The sequence below is a fragment of the Carassius auratus genome, chromosome 19 (assembly GCF_003368295.1).
Source record: "Carassius auratus strain Wakin chromosome 19, ASM336829v1, whole genome shotgun sequence".
In the NCBI taxonomy this organism is placed as follows: Eukaryota; Metazoa; Chordata; class Actinopteri; order Cypriniformes; family Cyprinidae; genus Carassius; species Carassius auratus.
Window position 1 is genome coordinate 4,049,802 of NC_039261.1, and position 23,300 is coordinate 4,073,101.

At 36.5% G+C, this 23,300-nt stretch overlaps 1 protein-coding gene across 10 annotated transcripts in view; it reads left to right on the top strand.

Moving 5' to 3' along the window:
* Positions 1–23,300, top strand: part of LOC113119165 (protein 4.1-like) — a 71,471-nt gene that overhangs the window by 39,623 nt on the left and 8,548 nt on the right. For 4 of the 10 annotated variants that reach the window (XM_026288421.1, XM_026288412.1, XM_026288416.1 and 1 more), the window contains exons 7-16: positions 1,321–1,539; positions 1,701–1,788; positions 2,528–2,680; positions 3,174–3,271; positions 3,357–3,532; positions 6,847–7,079; positions 7,445–7,519; positions 8,693–8,731; positions 11,224–11,286; positions 16,936–17,106. In XM_026288421.1, the coding sequence (XP_026144206.1) occupies positions 1,321–1,539; positions 1,701–1,788; positions 2,528–2,680; positions 3,174–3,271; positions 3,357–3,532; positions 6,847–7,079; positions 7,445–7,519; positions 8,693–8,731; positions 11,224–11,286; positions 16,936–17,106 (1,315 nt within the window). Of the gene's footprint in view, positions 1–1,320; positions 1,540–1,700; positions 1,789–2,527; positions 2,681–3,173; positions 3,272–3,356; positions 3,533–6,846; positions 7,080–7,444; positions 7,520–8,692; positions 8,732–11,223; positions 11,287–11,413; positions 11,462–16,935; positions 17,107–23,300 lie in introns of all 10 variants that reach the window. The other 6 variants (XM_026288415.1, XM_026288414.1, XM_026288417.1 and 3 more) reach the window with 6 other exon arrangements.

A 23,300-nucleotide genomic window follows, 5' to 3' on the forward strand; every position in this document is an offset into this window, starting at 1 on the left:
GTAAGCCCTGTTAAAAAAGCAAATAAATGAAATGCCTATTTCAATTGAAATAGCTACTAAGCCCATGCATTAATCACTGAAATTTCAAGCAACTAAAGTACTTCCGCTGCTATTTTAGCAACAATAATTTGACTTAATATTATTTCTAACATTGGATCTGAATTTGCTATGTCATTCTGCTGCTATTGAATTTGGTTAAAATTGCAATCATAGCTATGTATTCTGATGCTACAGCTGCACAAAAGTACTTAGTTCCCTTTTTTAAGGATATGAAAACAAATAATGCTTATTTTGCTTTGAAGAGTTCACAAAATATTTTAGATAAACAAAGTAATAAAAACCTCTTTAAATTTTAAAGTTACTTACCTCGTGTGTTATCATTGAAATTTCATGTCACCAGATACTTTCTGCTGGCTCTGCTATAAACAACAATAATCATTTAAATTGATTTGCTATGCATACCGCTATTAACAATTTGCTAATAACGCAATCTGAATTCTATGAGACAGCTGCTGCACTCCATGAAGTACTAAAATTGCTGTAAGCCCAACTGAATGCACAAATATTCACAGATATTCAGAAAATACAAATTACAATGAAAAATTTAAAGAGTAGAAATAAGAAATAAGTAAAAATTGAACTAATCCTTCTAAGCAGCTAGTAACAATTTAAACGACAGCTACAGAAACAAAGTATTAAGCAAACACTCACACGCTGAAGACCAATCAGAGCAGTTGGCTTATTTAAAGATAACAAGCAAGTGTTAACAAACACATTTTCGGTCAGTCCTGAAAGGGTAGTTCATATCTTGTGTGCATTCAGCAGTGACACTGCTACTAGATTTTTACAAGATAAACACCAAAAAAGAAGTGCATTTACAATTCGAATCAGAACCAGAAGAATTCAGTTGTCATCCTTACTAATATCCAGTTCCTGCCATCTATGATAGTAGTTTGTCTCTCTCTTCCTCTCTCTCTCTCTCTCTCTGGCTTGCTTACTCACTAATTAAAAAAATAATAATAATCATTTCCGAGACTTGCCAGATTAAATCATTAATAAAATGGAAGGCTTCCTGCTGTTTTCTACCAAGTGAGCATGCAATTCTCTTGCCAGTTTCATTATCACACTCGTAAATTACAAAAGCCCTTTCACCCTGAGTAATCACAGCGGTGCGCTGACGTCACTTTACTGCTGTTATCACGGTTACACTTCTGGACTCCTGCGCATTACGTTTTGCAACAACATATTGTCATGTGTGATATCTCGCCCCATATTGTCTTTGTGTTTTTGAGCTTATATGAAAGTCTTTGCGCTCTGCAGGTACTACTTGTGTTTGCAGCTGCGGAAGGACATCAAGAACGGCCGGCTGCCCTGCTCTTTCGTGACCCTGGCCCTGCTGGGATCTTACGCCCTGCAGTCTGAGCTGGGCGAGTACGACCCCGAGGTGCACGCCACTGACTACGCCAAGGAGCTGCAGCTCATCCCAGGACAGACCAGGGAGCTGGAGGAGAAAGTGATGGAGCTGCACCGCACATACAGGTGATCATGACTGCTTCTTACTGGCGCGCACTTATTTTTTTAACGCAGTTGAAAAAAATGCACATTTACAAGAGGCTAGCATATGATGCACTTTCCTTTTCTGTAGCAAAGTATGTTGTTATAACTAGTTTTTGTTTGTTTGTTTACTTGTTTTTCTACAGATCTATGAGTCCGGCTCAAGCTGATATGATGTTCCTGGAGAATGCTAAAAAACTGGCCATGTATGGGGTTGACCTCCACCAGGCAAAGGTACAGTAGATTAACTAGAGATACTTACATGAAGTACAAAATAATAATAATAATAATAAAAAGAATAGCCACATTAGATATTAAATTAGGTGTTTAATAGTCTTTTTTATGAGGTTTGCAATGTTTGCAATACAGTATAAAATCCATGAGACAATATTTTCTTAAAAATTTGGAATAAATAAATTATATGCTAAAATGGCATTAAAACCAATTTTAATTAAGTACTTTACACAAAATTGAATTGTTTGGGATTTTATTGATATTTTTTACAGTCAGAATACATTTACTTTACATAAATGCATTGAGTCTCCATTTACTGAGGCGTGCTGTGATTTAAAACACATTCAATGACACGTCCCAGTTAAACAGTGTGACTCTCCTCGGCACTGATTAAACCACTGCGTACTTCATGTCAAAGCATCAGTCTGCAAAAGCATCGGACTCAAATGTCTCAAATGTCCTCCATCTCACAGGAGTGCTTGTGATAAAAGCATCGCATGTCCTGTCACTGCTCAGATTTGGTAGTTGAAACCAGGTCAATCTGTTTGCATCAAGCCATGGATTTAAAGAAACGATGGATTCATTTTTTAAAAGAGAAGGCATGCCACCCCCTAGTGGTGGAGCTTTGTGATTGCAAAGTCTTTGTTTACACACTGCTTTTCAATAACTTGAGTCAAAAGATCAGATCATTTCTCTCTCTCTCTCTCTCTCTCTCTGTCTCTCTCTTTCTTTCTGTCAGGATCTGGATGGAGTGGATATAATGCTGGGTGTCTGCTCCAGTGGCCTGATGGTGTATAAGGACAAGCTGAGGATCAATCGATTCCCCTGGCCAAAGGTTCTCAAAGTCTCCTACAAACGCAGCAGTTTCTTCATCAAGATACGGCCGTCTGACGTAAGTCTGATATACATTTTGTTGTAATGTTGCAAGATCTGATATATATATATATATATATTAGTTTTCATTTTATTATTTCATTTTCTAATTATAATTAATTGTTACTCTATAATTAATTTACATTCTTTATGATAAATGTTTAACAATTCGTGTTTTAATTTATTATTATTTCAAAACAATCTTTACATTTTTTAAATCTGTATAGCTCATTCCTGTGAAAATGATCAAACTTCATATAAAAAAACAATATGACGGCTCCTTAATTTGCGAAAAAATAATTTCAATGTTTCAGTTTCAAATTGTGCATTTTATAACGTATTTATTTGTCTTTTTTTCTCACTCAGTACTATTAACTGGAAATTAAAATCAAAGATTAAACACGACATCTTAATGTGCAAGAAGGTGCACATATATACTCACATATACTAAACATATATATATTTTTTTTTTGTTAGTTCAAGAATGGTATTTCCTATTTGTTTAATTTTAGCTGGAACATTACGAAAGCGCCATTGGCTTTAAGCTGCCCAACTACAAGGCCGCCAAGAAACTGTGGAAAGTGTGTGTGGAGCATCACACGTTCTTCAGGTATGAATATCAAACAGCACATCACAGCATGTATTCCCGTCCCAGTCCAAGTACATGATGAAGAGACGTGACTCTGTGGTCTCAGGTTGACGTCCACAGAAGCGGCCACCACTCCCAGGAAGTTCCTGGCTCTGGGATCGAAGTTTCGCTACAGCGGCCGAACTCAAGCCCAGACCCGCCAGGCCAGCTCCATGATCGACAGACCCGCTCCGCATTTCCAGCGCTCCGCCAGTAAGCGGGCATCCCGCAGCTTAGATGGAGGTGTGTTTATTCTCCTTTATTTCTGTAGTCCACTTTAGACATTCTACCAACTATAGGTAACTTTGTAACTGCACGTCAACTAGCAGTCATTGAGGATTAGTAGGTTAGGGTTAGAAGAAGTTGCAGTTACTTATAATCAGCAGAATGTTTAAAGTGGACTATAAAGGTGAAGTCTTACCTTTTTCCCTTTCTTTTAGCCATTTATCTGATTGTGTATGGATAAAGCTGGTTAGGTTGAAAATAGAGGCAGATGATTGGCCCTCTTTGTTGGATTCTGGCCAATCATTGCCAGCCTTTTGCTCTGTTTGGGATCCTGTTTACTCTTTCAGTCTCCGTTTCTCCAGTTCTCTAAAGCACTACTCATAGGGATGTTGGACTCTTTATGTAAGCTGTGCCGCAAGCATCTGTTTTTATTTGAGCTGTGATCAGAAGTCATTTGTCTCTGTTGAATCTTGGCTGAAGGACACACAGACTCAGTTTTCAGGCTGCTCTACTCACTAACATCCTGATGCTGGACAGCTTTCTCAGTCTTCAAGCGGAGGTGTGGACCCCTGCTGGCCATCTTGTGCCTCAAATTTTGGCTAAGTCATGTTGACAGTAGTGTATTTCTGAAATGTGTCTCAAACTGTGTGTCAAGTCCATTTCACACTCATGCTGCTCTATAGGATTCCTCCATTGAGCTGAATTTCTAAAACAACTTTACTTGCACATACTTGATGAAATAATAATAATAATAATAAAAATCTCACTATTTAGACCCTTGTGAAAAAATGTCTCTTCTTTTAATCAAGAGCACTTGAAAGAAAAGAAAAAAACAGAAATAATGTATTTTAGAAGAATAAACTTAAATGTGAACTGAATGTAAAATGTAATGTTTTTGCACACTGTTAACTGCAATTAAATAAAAATGTATTATAGTATTTAATTATTTTTATTTTATTAAATGCAATTAGCTGAACTTAAGTAGGTACATACTGTCTGTACTTTCAAATGCACTTCTATTGTAAATGTGAACTGCTGAATGTACTGACAAGTATTTATGATAAGCTAAATATACTTTTCTAGACATTTCTATTAAAACTTTATTTCATGTACAGTATTTCATGAAATTGCAATTTGTTTTAATATTGTAATTAGTTAAATCAGTTATAATCCAGGATTTTACATGTGATTGTAGTCGACACGATGAACTTTTGAACACAGCAATAGATTAAAAAACAATGATTGAAATCTACTTTAATCAAAACTTAATTTGACTGACATTAATATAAAAAGTCAACTTTCCAGGGAACCACCTCGAAGCGCGATTGGGCTAGTTTTGGACTAGTTTTGAGTAGCAACTGGTGAGGATTTGTTATAAAAAACCTGGCAACCCTGATCCGAATGCACGTCCTGGAGATATACTACTAATTACAGGAGTGTTTTTACTGGTGAGATGTGCATGAAAATTGCATTCGATTTATTGCACAGCCCTATTCAGGTATGGGGTGGTTTGAGGGATCTAAAGTATGATCATGCAGAACAAGGCATATATATGTGCTTTGTAAGTACTAATCAACAGCCAGTATGCTAGTAATATGTATTATTATTTAATAGTGAGAATTGATTCTTAAAATAAAGTGTTACCCCTCCGGAATCAGCTGTGGGTGTCTATGGAGAGCGTCTCTGGAGGCTGTGTGGACAGTGACAGCTCACTAGAGTTTGGAACGGAGCCAGGGTGTCTCTGAGGTGATTTCTTGTGGTATAAATAAACCGTGCTTGCTTTAGGCAGTGTAGGTGAACTCACTGTGGGAGAGAAATCACAGCAGGGGTGCGATCCAAAAAAACAACCCTGGTTAACCCACTGCTAATTTAACCATTCAGCCCCCAGGCAGAACACGGACACAGATTAATTACCTTCTGCAGACTGGAGGTTATTTACATAAAAACTCCATGAATCCTACATAGTCAGTGGATGCAATCAGCAAACGGCCCTCTCTGAAATACTTGTAGAAGGAAAAGCAAGATAGATTGCTGTTTTGATTAGTAGTTTGATTGATAAGTTGCTTCCTGAGGCTTTTAAGTTTGGTATTGTTCATTTTTATGAAACACAACTCCCAGAATGCACCTGTGAAGACATTAAAGTCCATGCAGAGTGAGGTTCGGAGTACCTAAGCAAGCAGTTGTCCTTATGTTTGTTGGAGTTGTGTTTGATTGGCAGGTCAGTATGAGCCCAGAGCAACTCCCACAGTCTGACAGGAGCTGGATCAGTTCAAAAGCCATGAAGGTCCTAGAGACGAAACGAAAAAAAAATATATATACTGTGTATATCATGAACAAAAATACAAAACAGTTCAGGTTGATTGGTTTGTGTTCCTGGGCTGCACTTTTACCAGAGGTAGATATTTATCCCCTCAACTTGATCTTCTTTCCTCCTAAACATTCAGCTCTTACAAAAAACAACAGCATTTGTTACATTTCTGGAGATATTTTAAAATTTTGAGTTAACTCAGAGTTGAGTTTTTTTTATTTTTTTACATGCCCTTGTGAAAAAAAGAAGTGTGCATAGTTGTATTGAATGTGTACTTGTAGTATGCTTCAAATCTAAGAAACTAAAAAAAAAAAAAAAAAAAAAATGTATGTGCAAATTAATATAATATTAATTAAATAAAAGGCCACTTAAGTGACCTTAAAGAGACATACTTTCATGACGGTGTTTCTTCACGCTTAAGTACATTTTTAAAAAGTGAACTTTGTAAAATAAATCTGGTTTAATAATATTTTGTTCTGATTTAAAGCGGTATGCTTATTTTAATTTGTAAAATCATTATAATTGTAGTGCAGTGTTTTTCAATATAACATTTGAGCTGATATGTAATATATTTTTTGTATATACAAATTTCAGTAGAAATTACAGATATTTTATATCTACATTCAGCAATATGATTTAACCACATTTTAGTACAATAGAATAATTTTTTTAAGTTTCATATAAAGATGTACTAAAGTCTTAATTAATGCATTTAGCAGACGCTTTTATCCAAAGCGACCTACAGTGCATTCATTGCATTCAGTGAAGGTTGCTTTTTGCAACTGATTTAGGATTACATTACCCTATAATAATCACAATAAGGATAAGATTGTATATTATTTTGTTTGATGGCCTTAAAATTGTACCTTGTCTCTCATCGGAGTTTCATAGCAAACAGCTGAACTGGTTTTACAGCAGGCAAAACTCAAACAATTGACATTGTCTACAGAATGTTAAAGTGAATATGTATTTATAGTCTATGACTTAAGCAAAACATTTTGTCCCATATGTCCCTCTCTGACAGCCATGGTCTCGACCCCAGATAAGAACGCCCGTCCCGTCAGCGCTCCCATCATGTCTCCCATCTCCCCAGGCGACATGGTTGCTTCCCCAATAGCATCTGCCGCCCGCACTGACCGTAAAGAGACGTCCACACCCACGGGCCGTCCTCGCTCCACTGAGAGGAAGGCAGAGGCCCATGTGACAGATGGCTCCAAAACACACAGCACCAAAGCAGAGGGCACACCTGACATCAAGGTATGACACACACAAATGTGCTAAAAAACACTCAAATATTTATACTTTAGCTTTTTCAATGAATGGAATTTTAATCATAATTAATACCATTTATTTTAGAGTCCACATTTCCCCCCATACAATGTGTTAGTACAGCTAAAAGCAAATATTTAAGGATAAACCTATTTTCATAAACTTGTAGCACAGACTGACTTTTGAAGTGTTCATACAGCAATACGGCTTATTCTCACCAAGCTCGACATAATAACCAGCACAAATTAGCAACAAAATGCATCTTCGCTTGTGACCACAAATGCAAGGCAGCCATGATATTTAGGTCTGTGTGAGACAGCAGGAGTATGTGTACTCTCTCTGTGCTGCTGCAGACGGTAGCCCGGCGAGAACGACGGCACCGTGATGCCCCGCTGGTGACCGCCACCAATGGGGAGAGAAAGAGCCAGGTTTGTGCTCAAGATTTCAGCCAAACACATAAGAGCATGTACAACAGTCATTTACCTTAGTGGCCAACTTCATTTTGTTATTATATGCGAAAACATTTTACACAGTTGGCCAATCACTAAGCTTCACCTCTTTTGATAACTGTTTCGCGCTCAGACAAGTTTTACTAAATGTCCCTCAACTACAGTCTTTTATATATGTAAAAGAGTTACAGTATCTTAAGTTAAAAACATTAGTATACCTCGTTACACATACACTGTTTAAAAGTTTGCAATAATGAATATTGTTTAGTGTCCTAAGAAGTCTCTTCATGCTCATTAAGGCTGCATTTATTTGATTAAAAGTACAGTAAAGACACAAATTACATTTGAAAATAAATTTTCAAAATGTTATCTGCCAATCTTCAGTGATTCTTCAGAAATCATCACAATATGCTGATGTGATGCTCAAGAAACATGAATGATTATTGTCTATGTTGATAAATTTGATCAATATAGATGCTTAATATTTTTTTGATACACTACCACTTAAAAGTTTAGGGTAATTATGGTTTAAGAAAAGAAATGAATACTTTTTATTTGTCAAGACACAACAGATAAGACAAAAATATTACGCAGAAAAAAATGCTTCCAACATTGCTAATTCGAAACTTTATTAATAATTGACCAGCACATTAGCATTTCTGATGACACTGAAGTTTGATGTAGTGGCTGCTGAAAATTCAGCTTTGCATCACGGGAATAAATCAATATTTCAAATATACTGAAAACAGTTATTTTAGATTGTAATAATATTTCACTATATTACTGTTTTTACTGTATTTTTGAGCATATAAATGTAGCCTTGTAGAGCATAAGAGAATTGTACCTTAAATGCAATGTGAGTCACTTTGGATAAAAGTGTCAGCCAAATGCATAAATGTAAAGTGTAAAAAAGTGTTGGATTGGTCAGAAATGTTAAGGTGAGGCTTAGCAAAGGATCAATTACAAAAGCAGTAATTTAACTTTCAATAATAGACCATCATCATTTGTATTAAACTATATATTAGATCATTCTAACAATATCACATACTATAAGTCATACATGAACAGCTGTGAAGAAATCACAACCATTGTGAATCATGCTTTTTATAAACACTTACATGCTCTCTTCCTTCCCCTCTGGGGTCTGAACAGTCGCCAAGAGCGGACACAGAGATGGTGCGCATGAGGAAGGTCAGAGCTCGTTCCGTATGGGTATCGCAGCATGAGGACGATGCCATTGTACTCATCATTTCCGCACTGCCCATGTTTTACAACAAAAAACATTTTCTCATCTGCTTTGCCTGTATCTTGCTTGCACTTGTATGAGTTTGGCTGTACAAGTCAGCACTGTAGCTGTCAGATATGAACCTAGTATTCAGGGAGTGACAGTGAGTGAATCAATATAAACTGAGGTTTACGGAATGAGGAAAGTGTTCATTATGAGTGAAGTTCAAATGAACTTTTGCATTGTTATTGGGGCATTTACTCTAGCATGCATTGTCTCCGTCATGCTCTGTCTTTTACATATACTGTACAAAATCGTTTTTTAGAAGATAAACTGTGTTCCCCTGCTTCAAACCTGAGTTACTCCAAGTTTAAAACTAAACGGGATAAGTATTAATTGAAAGAAGACATTTACATCAGACTTTAGAATTTTTAAGACCAAGTCAATTTAGAGACATTTAGAGAAGTAATTTAAAGCTTGTTCAAAACTTAATATTTGTCAACTGTAACATGCAGATAATGTATAACAACTAGAGAAAAAAAATCAGTTAGTTGTTTGCACTTTATATACAGTAGTATACACTATTTACACTAAAAACACAGTTAGAGGTTTGGACATACCTGTTTTCCTGAAAAAAAAAACAAACACACATCCTAGATGATCTCAGTAGTATACATGTATATACTGAAAAGGAGACGGGGCCAAGCACTGAACCCTGTGGTACCCCTATGGTTAGCTGATACCTCATGATCCCCTGAAGAATCGACCTGTAAGGTAGGACTTAGGAGCCTTTCTCTGCTTGTTTGTGATTCCCATGTTGGAGAGGTTAGAAAAGAGACACTGTCAAAGGCAGCATACCAGTTGAACAAAATGAAGACGGATTATGTCCTTTCCACCCACAAAGGCGTATCTGTTAAATGTCCACATTGTAATTAAGTCAATAAAGTCAAATCCTCACTGATTTTCTATCCAGCAAGTTGTTCTGTGGGAAGAAAGAAGAAAATATCTTGCTTAATTGTTTTTCGCAGTGAACTGGAGGAGAGACTAGTCTGCAGGTGGTCTGGTATTTAGTGTCGGTTGCACAAGTCTGCTTGAATGTGTTGGAAAGAGTGCCAGTGCGTAGTGATGCATTTATGATGGATGTGAGTGCAGGTTAAACTGTAGGAGAGATGGCGTATTAAAGATAGGAGGGAATTGGATCAATGGTAGGATAGGATGGTGATAGTGGTAGGATGATTGGAGAGGGGAATTTTAGAGACTTCTGCCTCCATAAGAGAAGAATAGAGATTTACATGTGAGTCGTGGGTGTTTAAGTTTGTTGTGTTGAGAATTGCCTGCTGCTGATTGTTACTGTATCTGTGAAAAATTGTCAAAGTTGTCATCCATTAGAGAGGATGTCAGAGGGAAGAGGTTTATGCCTCCTCAGTTTGCAACTGTCTGAAGTACTGTTGATCTTTTTTGTAGTTGGATGCTTTTGCAATTATAACATTTGCAGGAAAGAAGAAATCGGAGCAGTGGGTCTCTTCTCCAATACAGATAGGCTCTCTAAAGATGTGCTCAAGCCTGACAGCACACACAGTGAATCATTCCCAAAACTAGTAGAAACACCTTTTAAGAATGATTGTCTACTTTTATTTACACAGAACCATATGCTAGATAAAGCTATAACACACAATACATTGTCTATGACCACCATCTCTTGTGGCCTGAGTTGGTTCAGAAACTTAGATAAGCACAACAAAGTGAAATAAAATATTTAAAATAAAACTTAATTTGACCTTATTATAAAGTGCACTTTTAGAAAGTGATAAGGAACATATGACAGTACACTTATGTGGTCTTTTATTTCAGTATTATTATCCTTTTTTTTTTTAAATGTACTGAAATATATTGCAATTTGAAGTACACTACAAATGCACATTTAATACAATAAGCACACTTATTTTTTCACTAGATAAAAAGCCCACCAGATATGAATATTCAGTCACGTATGTCCAAACCTTTGACTGGTGGGGTGGTTTTATAGATTATCACAAAATTACAGACAAAGTCACTGATATACATCTTACAACAAGACACAGTTTACACAGGTTTAGCCAGTGTGGTTTGGTCAGGATGCTGTTTTGATAACACCAGAGTTGCACAGCAAATACATAGTGTTTCACCAATGATGGCAAAGAGAAGTTTAATTTTAAACCGATAGCTCATTACACTTTCATAACTTTACAAATTGCACAATTATCACCTGACCTCGCAGTCACCCCTGACTTCTGACCTCTCCTCTCTGTCTAGCCGTGGCTGCTGGGGTTCATCCATATATGATTTGTCTCCATCCCTCCACGTCCCCATACACTGAATGCAACTGCAGAACAAACCTTAAAAATTACCCAAGAATCATTTCACGACTTTCTCAACGTTCAAAGCACTGCCAACTCTATTTTTTCCCTGTTCTTCACAGAAAAGAGCTAAGAAAATTGAGGGTGAAACTCTTTATATCAGACATAGCAATTTAATGTTGGAGGTTTGTATGGAAACTCTGGAAATGTCTTGTTTTTGCTGCTGCATGTATCACTGCATGAGATTCTGTTTCATCTTGTTTCTTTCTTCATTCTTCTCACCACACTCTCTCTTTTGTGTTTGTTTTGTAGCTTAACCCTAAAGGCTTGGCATGCACTATTTACCTCACTAACTGTAATGCAAGTACTCGCTTCTATATATTCTCTGTTTGCTTAGCACTATTTTATTAAATATATGATTGGGAATTATTCTTTCTTTGCTTCTTTTATATTAGATTTTTTTTCATGCAAATTTGAGTCGATCCAAAAATGTAGCCAGTAGTTGATTGCATGCAAAAAGCTTTTTAATGAGTAACATTTATTTAATTGAAGCAATGTTAGATGCCTTTTAGAGCATTAGGCTCTTAGCATGAATACCTTCATTTTAATTTTTACAGTAGACTCTTGCCTTTACCTTTTCTAAATATTTCTAATGGGCTTTTCACACTTGGAACCAATAACCCAATTATAACCGTGTTATCTTTTTTTCTGTTCACATTATTAAATTAAACCCGGGTAATCAATTTCTTGACTTAGCCTTCTGGTGTGTAATAAAACTTGATGGCATGACCAAACAGCTTAGTACTACTGATTGGATAAGTAAAGCATGTGTACAGAACTGTCCACTTGTGAAACTGTCACTGCATAAATCTGCTAATGTACAAAAAACAGCAACAACACTGTCTCTTATATCTAGATAACGTTTTCTGTCACCATTTGACAATTTTAATGCTTTCCCTGGGACACTGAAACTAATCAAAACAGCTGCACGAAGAGCATGGATTTTTAATCAGGGAATAGTTTAGATTACAATTGGTTTTTAATTGCTAAACTACTTGCTGTAACTTTCTAGCACCATATTGTTTCATGCTGTTTGGCACCACAGATTGGAGTTTAGCACTACAAAAAACATGCTGACATGCTTCTAATACAGGATTTCATGACTCCGGGTTAAAGTGGCCATTAGGCTGGGTTAAAAATATATTTACCCATAGTTAAACATACTGTGACAAGCCCATAGATATACTGAAGTCTACTGTTTAGACCGATATATGTGACCCTGGCCCACATAACCTGTCATAAGCCACACAGGTATAGTATATATGTAGCAGTAGCCAACAATACATTGTATGGGTCAAAACGATTGATTTTTTTCTTTTATGCCAAAAATCATTAGGATATTAAGCAAAGATCATGTTTCATGAAGATATTTTATACATTTCCTACAAATTTTTGCCTAGTATCATGCATTGCCAATAACTTCATTTGGACAATTTTAAAGGCGGTTTTCTCAATATTTAGATTTTTTTGCACCCTTAGATTCCAGATTTTCAAATAGTTGTATCTCAGCCAAAAATGTATGCTTATTACTGGTTTTGTGCTCCAGCATAACATATAATCATTGGCTGTACATTTAGATTTCTAATGCATGCTTTTATTGTTTTATTTGTTGCCAGTTCACATGATTATAATATTACTGATTTGTAGTGTTACACAGTACAGGTGCATCTAAAAAAAATTGAATATCATGGAAAAGTTATTTATTTTTTGTAATTTAATTAAAAAAACAAACCTTCTTATATTCTAGATTCATTGCACACAAACTAAAGTATTTCAGGAGTTTTTTGCTTTAATTCTGATGGTAATGATTTACAGCTTAGGAAAATATATTTTTTTAAATATTTTTTCTCAAAAATCAATCAAAAAAATATTTACAAAACAGAAATGTTCAAGATAGGTTTAATTATGCACTCAAAACTTGGTTGGGTCTCCTTTTGTATGAATTACTGCTGCATGCAGCGTGGCATGGAGTCAATCAGTCTGTGGCACTGCTGAGGCGTTACTGAAGCCCAGGTTGCTTTGATAGCGGCCTTCAGCTCCTCTTTATTGTTTGTCAGATGTTACTTATCTTCCTCTTCACAATCAAGCACAGTAATATCATGGTCATCAAACCACTTGGAAGTAGTTTGGCACTGTGGGCAGGTGCTAAAGTCCTACTGGAAAATGAAACCAGCATCTCCATAAAGCTTTTCAGCAGATGGAAGCATAAAGTGCTCCAAAATCTCCTGGTAGATGGCTGCATTGACTTTGGACTTGATAAAACACAATGGAGCAATACCAGCAGACGTCACAGCACCCAAATCTTCTCTGACTTCAGAAACTTCACACTGGACTTTGGATTCTGTGCCTCTCCGGTCTTCATCCAGACTCCAGACCTTGATTTCCAAATGAAATGCTAAATTTACTTTCATCTGAAAAGAGGACTGTGGACCACTGAGCAACAGTCCAGTTCTTTTTCTCCTTACCCCAGGTGAAATGCTTCTGACGTTTTTCTGGTTTAGGAGTGGCTTGGTTGTAGCCCTTTTCCTGAAGACATCTGAGTGTAGTGACTCTTGATGCACTGACTCCAGCTTCAGTCCACTCCTTGTGAAGCTCTCCAAAGTTCTTGAATCAGCTTTTCCTGACAATCTTCCCAAGGCTGTGGTCATCCCTGTGCACCTTTCCTACCACACTTATTCCATCCAGTCAACTTTCTATGAATATATTTTGATACAGCACTCTGTGAACAGCCAGCCCTTTCAGCAAAGAACTTCTGCCGTGTGGAGGATGTTGATGATTGTCTTTTGGACAACTCTCTAGTCTGTGGTCTTTCCCATAATTGTGGTTGCATGTACTAAACTAACCCAAGAGGTACCCAGTTTATATATTTAAAATTAATCAAACTAATCAAGCTTGTAACTATCAAAATGTAAGCAAAAAAAACAAAAAAAAACTCTTGAAATATTTTGGTTTGTGTTCAATTAATCTAGAATATAAAAATGTTTGTGATTTTTTATTAAATTACAAAAAATAAAGACATTTTCCATGATATTCAAATTTTTTAGATGCACCTGTATACAATCGGTATAGTCTGTCCCAGTCATATATTTACATAGTTACTACAAAGGCTGTTTCCATTGTTGTGAGGTCTAATGAGTCTGATAATGAGTCTGAAAACCAGAAGGATTCTGTGACATTAACCCCTTCACTTACGTACTAACCTCTTTTCTAACCCCGTGACCTCTGTATCTAACCAAATTTCATATACAATAACACTATGTGTGCATCAAATACAGTTTCATTATATTAAGTGTTTAATATTGCTGTTGGTGTTTGAGCCAAGCACTGTTTTGCATTCTGCTTTCTTTCATAAATCAGCAGACATGGGACAAATATCCATCATATGCTGCAGTGAATTATGACAGCATATAATTTATTTAGTAGATCATTTATTTAGTATAATTTATTTATTTAGAAACTGCTAGAATCTAGTCATTTGACCCATGTCTGATCCCAGGCTCTGTTGACACTGGAGCTTGGACAGTTTATCTAATGGTAAAACTTCTGAAGTGCTCACATGATCCCCACCTCATCTCTCTCCTAATAACAAATTAGCATTAGAAGACATTAATTAATGATTTAAAAACTAAAATTCTATTTTTTTTTTTCACAAACCCTAGTGAGCTGCTTGCCAGACTGTCTTTTAAAGTAATCTCCAGCAAAACCATACAAAACAATGCTACATAAATCAATTGTTATAGAGCTGATATTAACATGTTGCTAAGCTACAGACACAATGCTTTAATAGATATTGAAAACCTTATTGCAATGCATTCCTGGATTTCCTTTTTTGGAAGTGATATATAGAATGAGAATGTTACCTTAAAATTCTGCCAAACAAGGTATATACACTTTGTTTTTTACATGTGTATAGTGTGTGTGATGCAAAATTTACCATTAGCATTGTACTGTACATATACAGCAAGATTTTTCTAACTGTACATATGAGTACAGATTTATTGTTATCCCTTATATCTTAGAGGAAAAGCACAGGCACTGGTCAAAGATTTCAAACTTTCTCACATATACGTCTAGAGGAGAAGACTTTGAGTGGGTTATATGCTCTATATGTTTGTATCTAAACTGACCAGCACCACTATGTAGATAGCAATGTCACTCCAACATGGTGGCGCACTAGCTAGATAGTTAGGTAGAAATTTGGAAATTAAGATGTTTTTCTAATAAATGTTTAATTTCCACTTTAAAATGTCTAGTTTAGCAGCTCACTAGAGTTTGGAACAAAACCATAGTGTCTTAACTATACCACAATGCTTTTCATTTGTTATTAATTTGCCACATAGCTGTTTCAAACTACTAACCTGTGATCTTAAATGTTACAGCTTGTAACTTGAATAATTCTTAAAGGGATAGTTCACCCAAAAATGAAAATTCTGTCATTCTCTCAGCCTCATGTCGTTCCAAACCTGTTATCATAATATTTTTCATGAAATCCTAGAGCTTTCTGGCCCTGCATAGACAACAAGGATAATACCAGGTTCAAGGCCCATAAAGGAAGTAAGGACATTGTTAAAATAGTCCATGTGACGTCAAGGGTTCAACCGTAATGTTATGAAGCTAAAGAGAATAATTTTTGTGTGCAAAGAAAAGAAAACACTGCACCTTGTTTACAATCAGACGAATTGTAAACGACATGAGGTTGAGTCATTTATGGTCTAATTTTCATTTTAGGTGAACTATCTCTTAAAAAAAAAAAAAAACTAAAAATTAAGGAGACTGACAAACTTCTTGGCAATGCTATTTATTTTTTTAAGTGTCAGCTGTCAGTCTGTAGTCTGATGGAGATGATGAGGGATGGTTTGTCATGAGAGTGTTTCATTCTCGCAGATGTTCTGTTGGGCACCAAGACACAGATCTGGAGTTATGTGAATAAACTCAAGCTCATTAATCACAATCTGTCTGTGCACACATGGATCATTTGTTTTGAGCAATCACAAAGCCTCCTCTCTGACATGAATATTCATAGCCTCACAGTGTCTGAGCATAGCTGATTACCCAGTGCCACTGAGCTGAGATGATGGGAGACAAATCGGGCTGCAGGTGATGAAAAAGAGGAACATTAGAAGACAGTGAATGTGTAAAGAAGAGACCTGTGTCTTGGTGGCCAGTGGCCGATCTGTTAAATGGCTTTGTGTGTGTCATTCACTCGACTGAAAATAATGTGACTAGGGATGGGGATCACAGGAAATATAATGATTTTGGTCTTAATTTATGTTAAATGTACTATAACAATTCAGTAAGTGAATTGTTTTGTGAGTTCAAACTCATTATAAGCCCATGAGTTAAAGACAAAAAGTGTTCTTCTGTGGAATCACTACAAAAACTCTCTTTTGGAATTTTTCTTTTTAAAAGTGTTGCTCACATTCAGTGCAGACTGCAACCTCACAACCCACTCTAGATCGGGTCTTTTGACATTCAAGTATTGTTAACGGAACCAAATATCTTGAAATTGTGCAGTAAAAATGCTTGATTCCCAACCCTAGATGTGACGCCCCTGAGATAGATTGGGGTAAAACAGTGATTCATGTCAGATCATCTTACTAATGAGATGTCTTCTTTGGGTTATTTCCCCTCTCCTAATTCTTCATCTGTCCTGTGCTCTTTCTTTTTATCTCAATTTCGCTGCTGGTTCCCAAATTTCTCTTCTTCTATCCTCCTTTTTTTTTTGACGTTTTTGGTGAGCTTTCTCTCTGCCTGGACCTCTCTTTCTCTCTCAGGATGTGGAAAAGACACAGACAGAAATCATGCGTCATCACAGCAGTATCAGCGAGCTCAAGCGAAGCTTCATGGAGTCGGTGCCCGAGCCCAGGCCCAGCGAGTGGGACAAGCGTCTGTCCACCCACTCGCCCTTCCGGACCGCCAGCATCAACGGCCAGCAGCAGCCCGACGTGAGTACTGGGGTTAAAGGTTACTGTACACTGTTGGATATTTGACCCTTTGTATGCCTTTTTCATAAAGACTGGAAAAGTCTTGATGATAGATTGCTGGCTTCATGAAATGGAGGTAACTTTAGCTGTCCATAAGTGTTCAGCTGTCTATATATATATATATATATATAGTATGTTGACAGGTTTTTGACAGGTCAATACAGAGCTAGTGACTGTTTTTTCCAAAGTTTGCCAAAAGTGGCATTAAATCTTTGAATGATACTCAGAGTTTGTTAGTTGTAAGCAAAATAGATATGAATGAACAATGCGTATATTATGCTTTCTTTTCTGAGTTATCTGTTTTGAACTATTGGATGGATTTCAGAGCTGTTTTCAGTGACTGATGAAACACTATTTGCATTTTCTTTTGTATTACTGTGGAATCACCAAAGTGTTCATAAATTGCCAGCCTCTAGATGACACATTTAAAAAAGTCACTTTATATGTAAGTTAGACTGTCTTTTCCTGTGTAAATTTATTGTTATTATACATTCAAATTTTTCATAATTAAGTGTTAATTTTCTTTATGTATTATAGTTTTATTATTATTATTATTATATTTATTTATACATTATTTACTTGATTCAGGTTTTATATATATATTATTTTTCATTTTAATTTTAGTTTAAGATTTATTAATCTTTTAATAAATTAATAAATAAGATTTATTAATCTTTTTTAAAGATTTATTTATTTATTATAGGAAAATAATATCCTGTTGTAATTTGCATTACTTTTTCTGTTAATTTCAGTTCTAGTAATTTTAGATATTCAACTTAAAAAAATAAAATAAAAAATATTTGCCAGAGCAGCATTTCTTACATTTTCCAATTTTGTTTTTCATCTAACATTTATATTTTACTATAAATAAGCCTTTAGCCTTTATTTCCAATTAACAAATATTTTTTTTTTTATCATTGTATTTTTCGCTCATAATACTATAATGAATCTCAATAAACGTACATTTTTAGAGAAAGGTTTCCATCAATCATGTAGTAACAGTGTCAGAATGGTGTATTTTCCAGTCATAGTCTGTTTGATGTGACAGGCAGTAAATTAGACAACTTCACCCATGGATCTGAATGCTTATTCTGTTAAAATCATTCGGAATCATAAGAACAACTAATGCTAATCAAGCCCCGCTCTCTTTCTTCTGTCGAATACATGGGAGAGTTGTGCTGGTTGCTCTTAGTCCCTGTGGGAAACAGTAGAAAGCATGCAATACTTCAAGTCTTCTCTGTTCATACAAATAGAAGAATAATCTTCTAATTGTCTACTTTTTGTTTCACAGATAAAAGGAAGTTATATAAAACTGGAAAGTATGTGAACAGAGAATTAAAAAGTTTCGGTCACACTTTATTTTAGGGTCCAATTCTCACTATTAACTAACCATTAACTATGACTTTTGCCTCAATTAACTCCTTATTTGCTGCTTATTAATAGTTTATAAGGTAGGTGTTAAGTTTATGGTATTGGGTAGGATTATGGATGTCATGCATTATATGTACTTTATAAGCACCAATAAACAGCCAATATGTTAATAATAGACATGCTAATAAGCAACTACTTATTAGTGTGAATTGGGCCCTATACTAAAGTGTTACCAAAGTTTCTTTAAAATGAAATTGTAATCGTTACGTAAATAAGTTTTATTAAAGGATTTAATTCATTTTCTTTTTTCCACTGATAAAGCATGCATCTAGTTGCTCATTGACACATGTAGCATGTTATCTGAATAAGCAGTTATTTTATAAACTCTCAGTGTGCGTTTGTGTGTGTGGGCACGTGTGCACACAGGTGAAGACGCCTCCTCTCCTACCCCTACACAGAGTAGCGGGGGGTATATCAGAGGTAAACGTACTCTCATTTGGTCATTACTGCCAGGGCTGTGAAGCATTTGCGCCTGAAAAGACTGACGTTTCTTTATGTAGATAAAGAACGACACATGCAGAAGCACAAATGGCTGTTGGACGCTATGGCCATGGCCCAATCAGAGTAGGAGATCTCCTCTCTCTCTGAATCTGCTCAGTGCTACGGCTTTTATAGAGCCCCTGACCACGCCCACTCCCAAAGCCACGCCCCTTTAGTACTGCTGCTGCTCTCTGAATGGCTAGCGCCGGCTTTCCTCTGCTTTGATCTGCGAATCGCATGGCTAGATTACACTGCGTTACGATGCTGCATGAGGCTTTTAGTTTATTGACAACCAAAGTAGCTCTAAAAGGAGAAAGTAGTAAAAAAGGAAATAATAAGAAACTGACGCCTCCTCCTCTTCATTTCATTGTCTTTTCCCCTTTTCATCCTCTTGTTCCTGTCCTTCACTGGTTGTCCATCCTTTCCTTCCCTTTGTTTACTCTCCTCCAACCCTCCTTGCAAAAGTCTTGTCCTGGATCGCAGTCTTGTCCTCCTCCACTGTCATCCATAGCTCCTTCTCCACCTCGCTCCTCCTCCTCTCCACAAGCAGGAGTGTCTAGAAGCGCCCAGAGAGAGGCGCGTTCTCTCGCCCCGCGGCCCTCCTCTGCTGAGGCCTATTACATCATGTACCAGTCTCAGACTTGAGCACACTAAACTGCCATATCACACACTCCTTTCAATCCAAAATGAACTACAATTCAAATTCTCTTATTCTGTCAAATTCTGTCTAAACAGCGTGCACTTGTATTTAGAATTCGGTGTCTGTTTTTTTTTTCTCAATAGATTTCAAAAGCACATGTCCAGCATTGAACATCTCTGTGTTAGGTCTAGACTAATATTCAAAAATGACAGCCCTAGTAAGAAATGGAAAGATACTTCTTTTGATTCCACCAAGCAGTTCAGTTGAATCATTCAATTAATGATTCATTTGCAAATTATCAGGAATAATTCCCCATAATTGGCCTTAAATGTAGATTAAACAAAAATTTGATGCAGTTTTTTAATAATTAAATTATGTTTTATTATAATAATCTCTTTCCTAAAGCATTTTTTGTAAGTACACAGCATGAATTAACATCCACTTCTCTAATAAAGTCTCTTAACTAATTTAATTAATAATTTATTTACTTTTCATTTCAATTAATACGTGTACATTTTGAAAATGGGGTAAATATTGCAAGTTTTGAAAATGATGCCATTATAATTTCTGTGTAAATAAAAAAAAAACACAGATTTATGAAAATGGTGACGTCATGCACATGCGTATTACGTGTTCAGTCTTTAGGTAGTCAAATTAACATCGCCAACTACTGGCCTGGCATTAAAAATACAGCGTTTTTTTGTTGTTGTTGTTTTCATGGAGCTGTATGAACCGAAATCTTTTCAAAAATGGGATAAAAAAAAAAATATATATATATATATATATATATATATATTAGGGATGCACGATAATATCGGCACAACATCGGTATCGGCCGATAAAAGCTTAAAATGACCATTATCGGTATCGGCCGATATGAATATTTCTGCCGATGAGCCAAACCGATATTCTCCAAGTGAAATAATTGACCTGTTTTTCAGATGTGAATGTCTGTCTACATTTGTAAAATAATAAATTTATGGTAGAATCAGTACAGAAGAGATACATGGATTTCTCTTCAGTAAAATTTAAGTTTAAATATATCAGTATATATTTGTAAATATATCAGTATATATTTGTATATATATCGATATCGGTATCGGCATCGGCCAAAATTATTTAGAAAATATCGGCATATCGAATATCGGCCAAAATCCAATATCGTGCATGCCTAATATATATATATATATATATATATATATATATATATATATATATATATCAGTCATGTAAATGTACGAGTGTGTGTTTTTCGGGTGTGTTTCCCAAAAGCATTCTTAGCCAACTGGGTGCGAGTTGCTTCATTATTAACACAGTTCAACAATTTTGTTGTTGAGCTAGTTACAAAGATTTACGTTTAGATCTCGAGCTGTGGTTAGAAGCATTGCTTACTTAAATACTTATGGATCTTGAGCAAAACAAGCAAACTATCATATGCAATCTGTATCTTTCATTCAGTACATAGTTAATACGTATTTTAACTAAAGGCTTTTAGTTGGTCAAGAGAATGAAAGCAGAATCTTTAAAATCTGCATGTAGTGTATACATGAACATAATTGCTCTAGTAAAGGGATCCTCAAATTTGGCTTGCAAGATCCACTTTACTTCAGAGTTTAGCTCCAATCCTAATGATCCTGAAGAAACTGATTAGCATGCTCAGGTGTGATTGATTAGGGCCACAGATACATTGTTATTTAGTCACAGCAAGAACCTGATATTAATTTGAGAACAAATAGCACTCCACCTCTTGTTTGGTGTCATTAACTACAGCTCTATTTTGTTGAACCAACATGCAACGTACTACCATGGTTTCAGGAAGAAATCATGACTACCAGTTTAATTCTCCAATGATGCATCGTACAATGATAGTTCAGCAGCAAGCTATGCAGTTGTATGGGAAATGCACCCCTGACCAACTCAGTCAATTATAAAGTCATTAGTCTGAACACTCATAAGTTAATTTGTGAGTCTTTTTGATCAATTCAGAGTCATTTGTTCGTAAATCAGTTTACACCGGTTGTGCTGTACGTTGTTGCGTGCGGTCAACGAGAACATTGCAGTATAAAGCTATGTTGTCCGTTTAAGCACTCTGTCTTTTATTACATTTGATTCAGACCACAAACTCTCAACTAAAACAGTTGCTTTGTTTCTCTGTAGCTGTGGTGCTACAGATTCACTCATATCCCCTGTTCAGTATTTAAAAGTATTTATTGGCAGAAACGCACATTAAAAATGGAATCAATTCCGAACCTTAGTTAGCAACAATTGTTTATTATTTGTGGATGACTGTGAGTCTAGTTCTGCGACAGAAACATCCACTGATCTGATCCTCGCTTAGTGACCCGTCCCATCCAAACCCTGCTGGTTCTTATGGTGTTTTCTGTCACTGACGGATACTCACACTGCCAAAACAATGTCCAATGTCTGCTGCCAATCTTAATCTCAATCCAGTGTCCATCAACACCATAAAAACCCATAAGGCCTTTGCTTAAATCCATCTGGCCCGCTTCAACTCTAAGCTCAGATCCTGAGCCTGGACCCTTCAGACCCACTCCCCCTCATCAGTCTCTCCCCACTCCACATGTTTGTTCATTGTTCTGTGTCTCTCTTGGTGTCCCGTTGCCCTGCGCAGAGATGGAAGCGTGCAGCAGGCACGTCCAGGCGAAAGCAGTTAAGGGTCAGGTGGGCGCCCGCGCCAGGAGGCCCGCCGCTGCTGCAGCATATGGAGGAGGATGAAGATGATGATGATTGCAATGAAGAAAAAGACACTGAGGCTCAGGGACATGTCATCCAAATCTTCATAGGCATGTCCACAGAGGAACCGGCCCGTGTCTGCCAGCTGTACCCAGTGGTACTGCATCGCCCCCGCGTCTCGTTCCTGTTGAGCAGCCTGCTGGTCCTGACGCTGATGCTCTGGTGGCTTGTCTTCATTTGAGAGACCGTGGAAGAAATGAAATAGATATCAGGGAGGCAGCAGCTGCTCTCAGACTGAGCTTGTCTGGATTATGAAAAAATAAGGAGCGGTTTTACTATTTCTCTCTCTTGGATTCTAGGCATTGTTTCAGTAATAATAAAAAAACTAAAACATTGTTTATTACAAGATGTTTGCAAGATGAGATCGAGTTAAGTTGTTCTTCTGATTATGTTTTTAAATTTTCTGCAAATAAGTGCAAACCATATACCACACAGACTACATTTAAAACTTTGACTTGTAGACCGTTTCAGGTTTAAGGGATGTTTTTGTTAAATGGTTTGTGATTGGTCTTTCAGTTATACACAAGCAAAGGCTCAAACCTATGTTCATTTGAAACGTAAACTTTTTTTTTTCTGCCTTGCAAACATTGTAATTCCTTCAGTATGTGCAAATGTAGTGGTAGCTCCACGCTGTGACCACTGGACTTCTCTGGACAACTTTTCAGCACACGTAGCACTATGCTTCTCTTTGCAGATATAAATCTCTCCTCCATTGCCAGCCGATCCATAACGAAAGGGACATTTTCTGTAATACCGTCTTCTTCTTTGTGAAGTATTTATGTTGTATCAGCCCTAAGTGGATCAGACTTTCAGATCAGGGCTTTAATTACACATCACACAAATATTATCC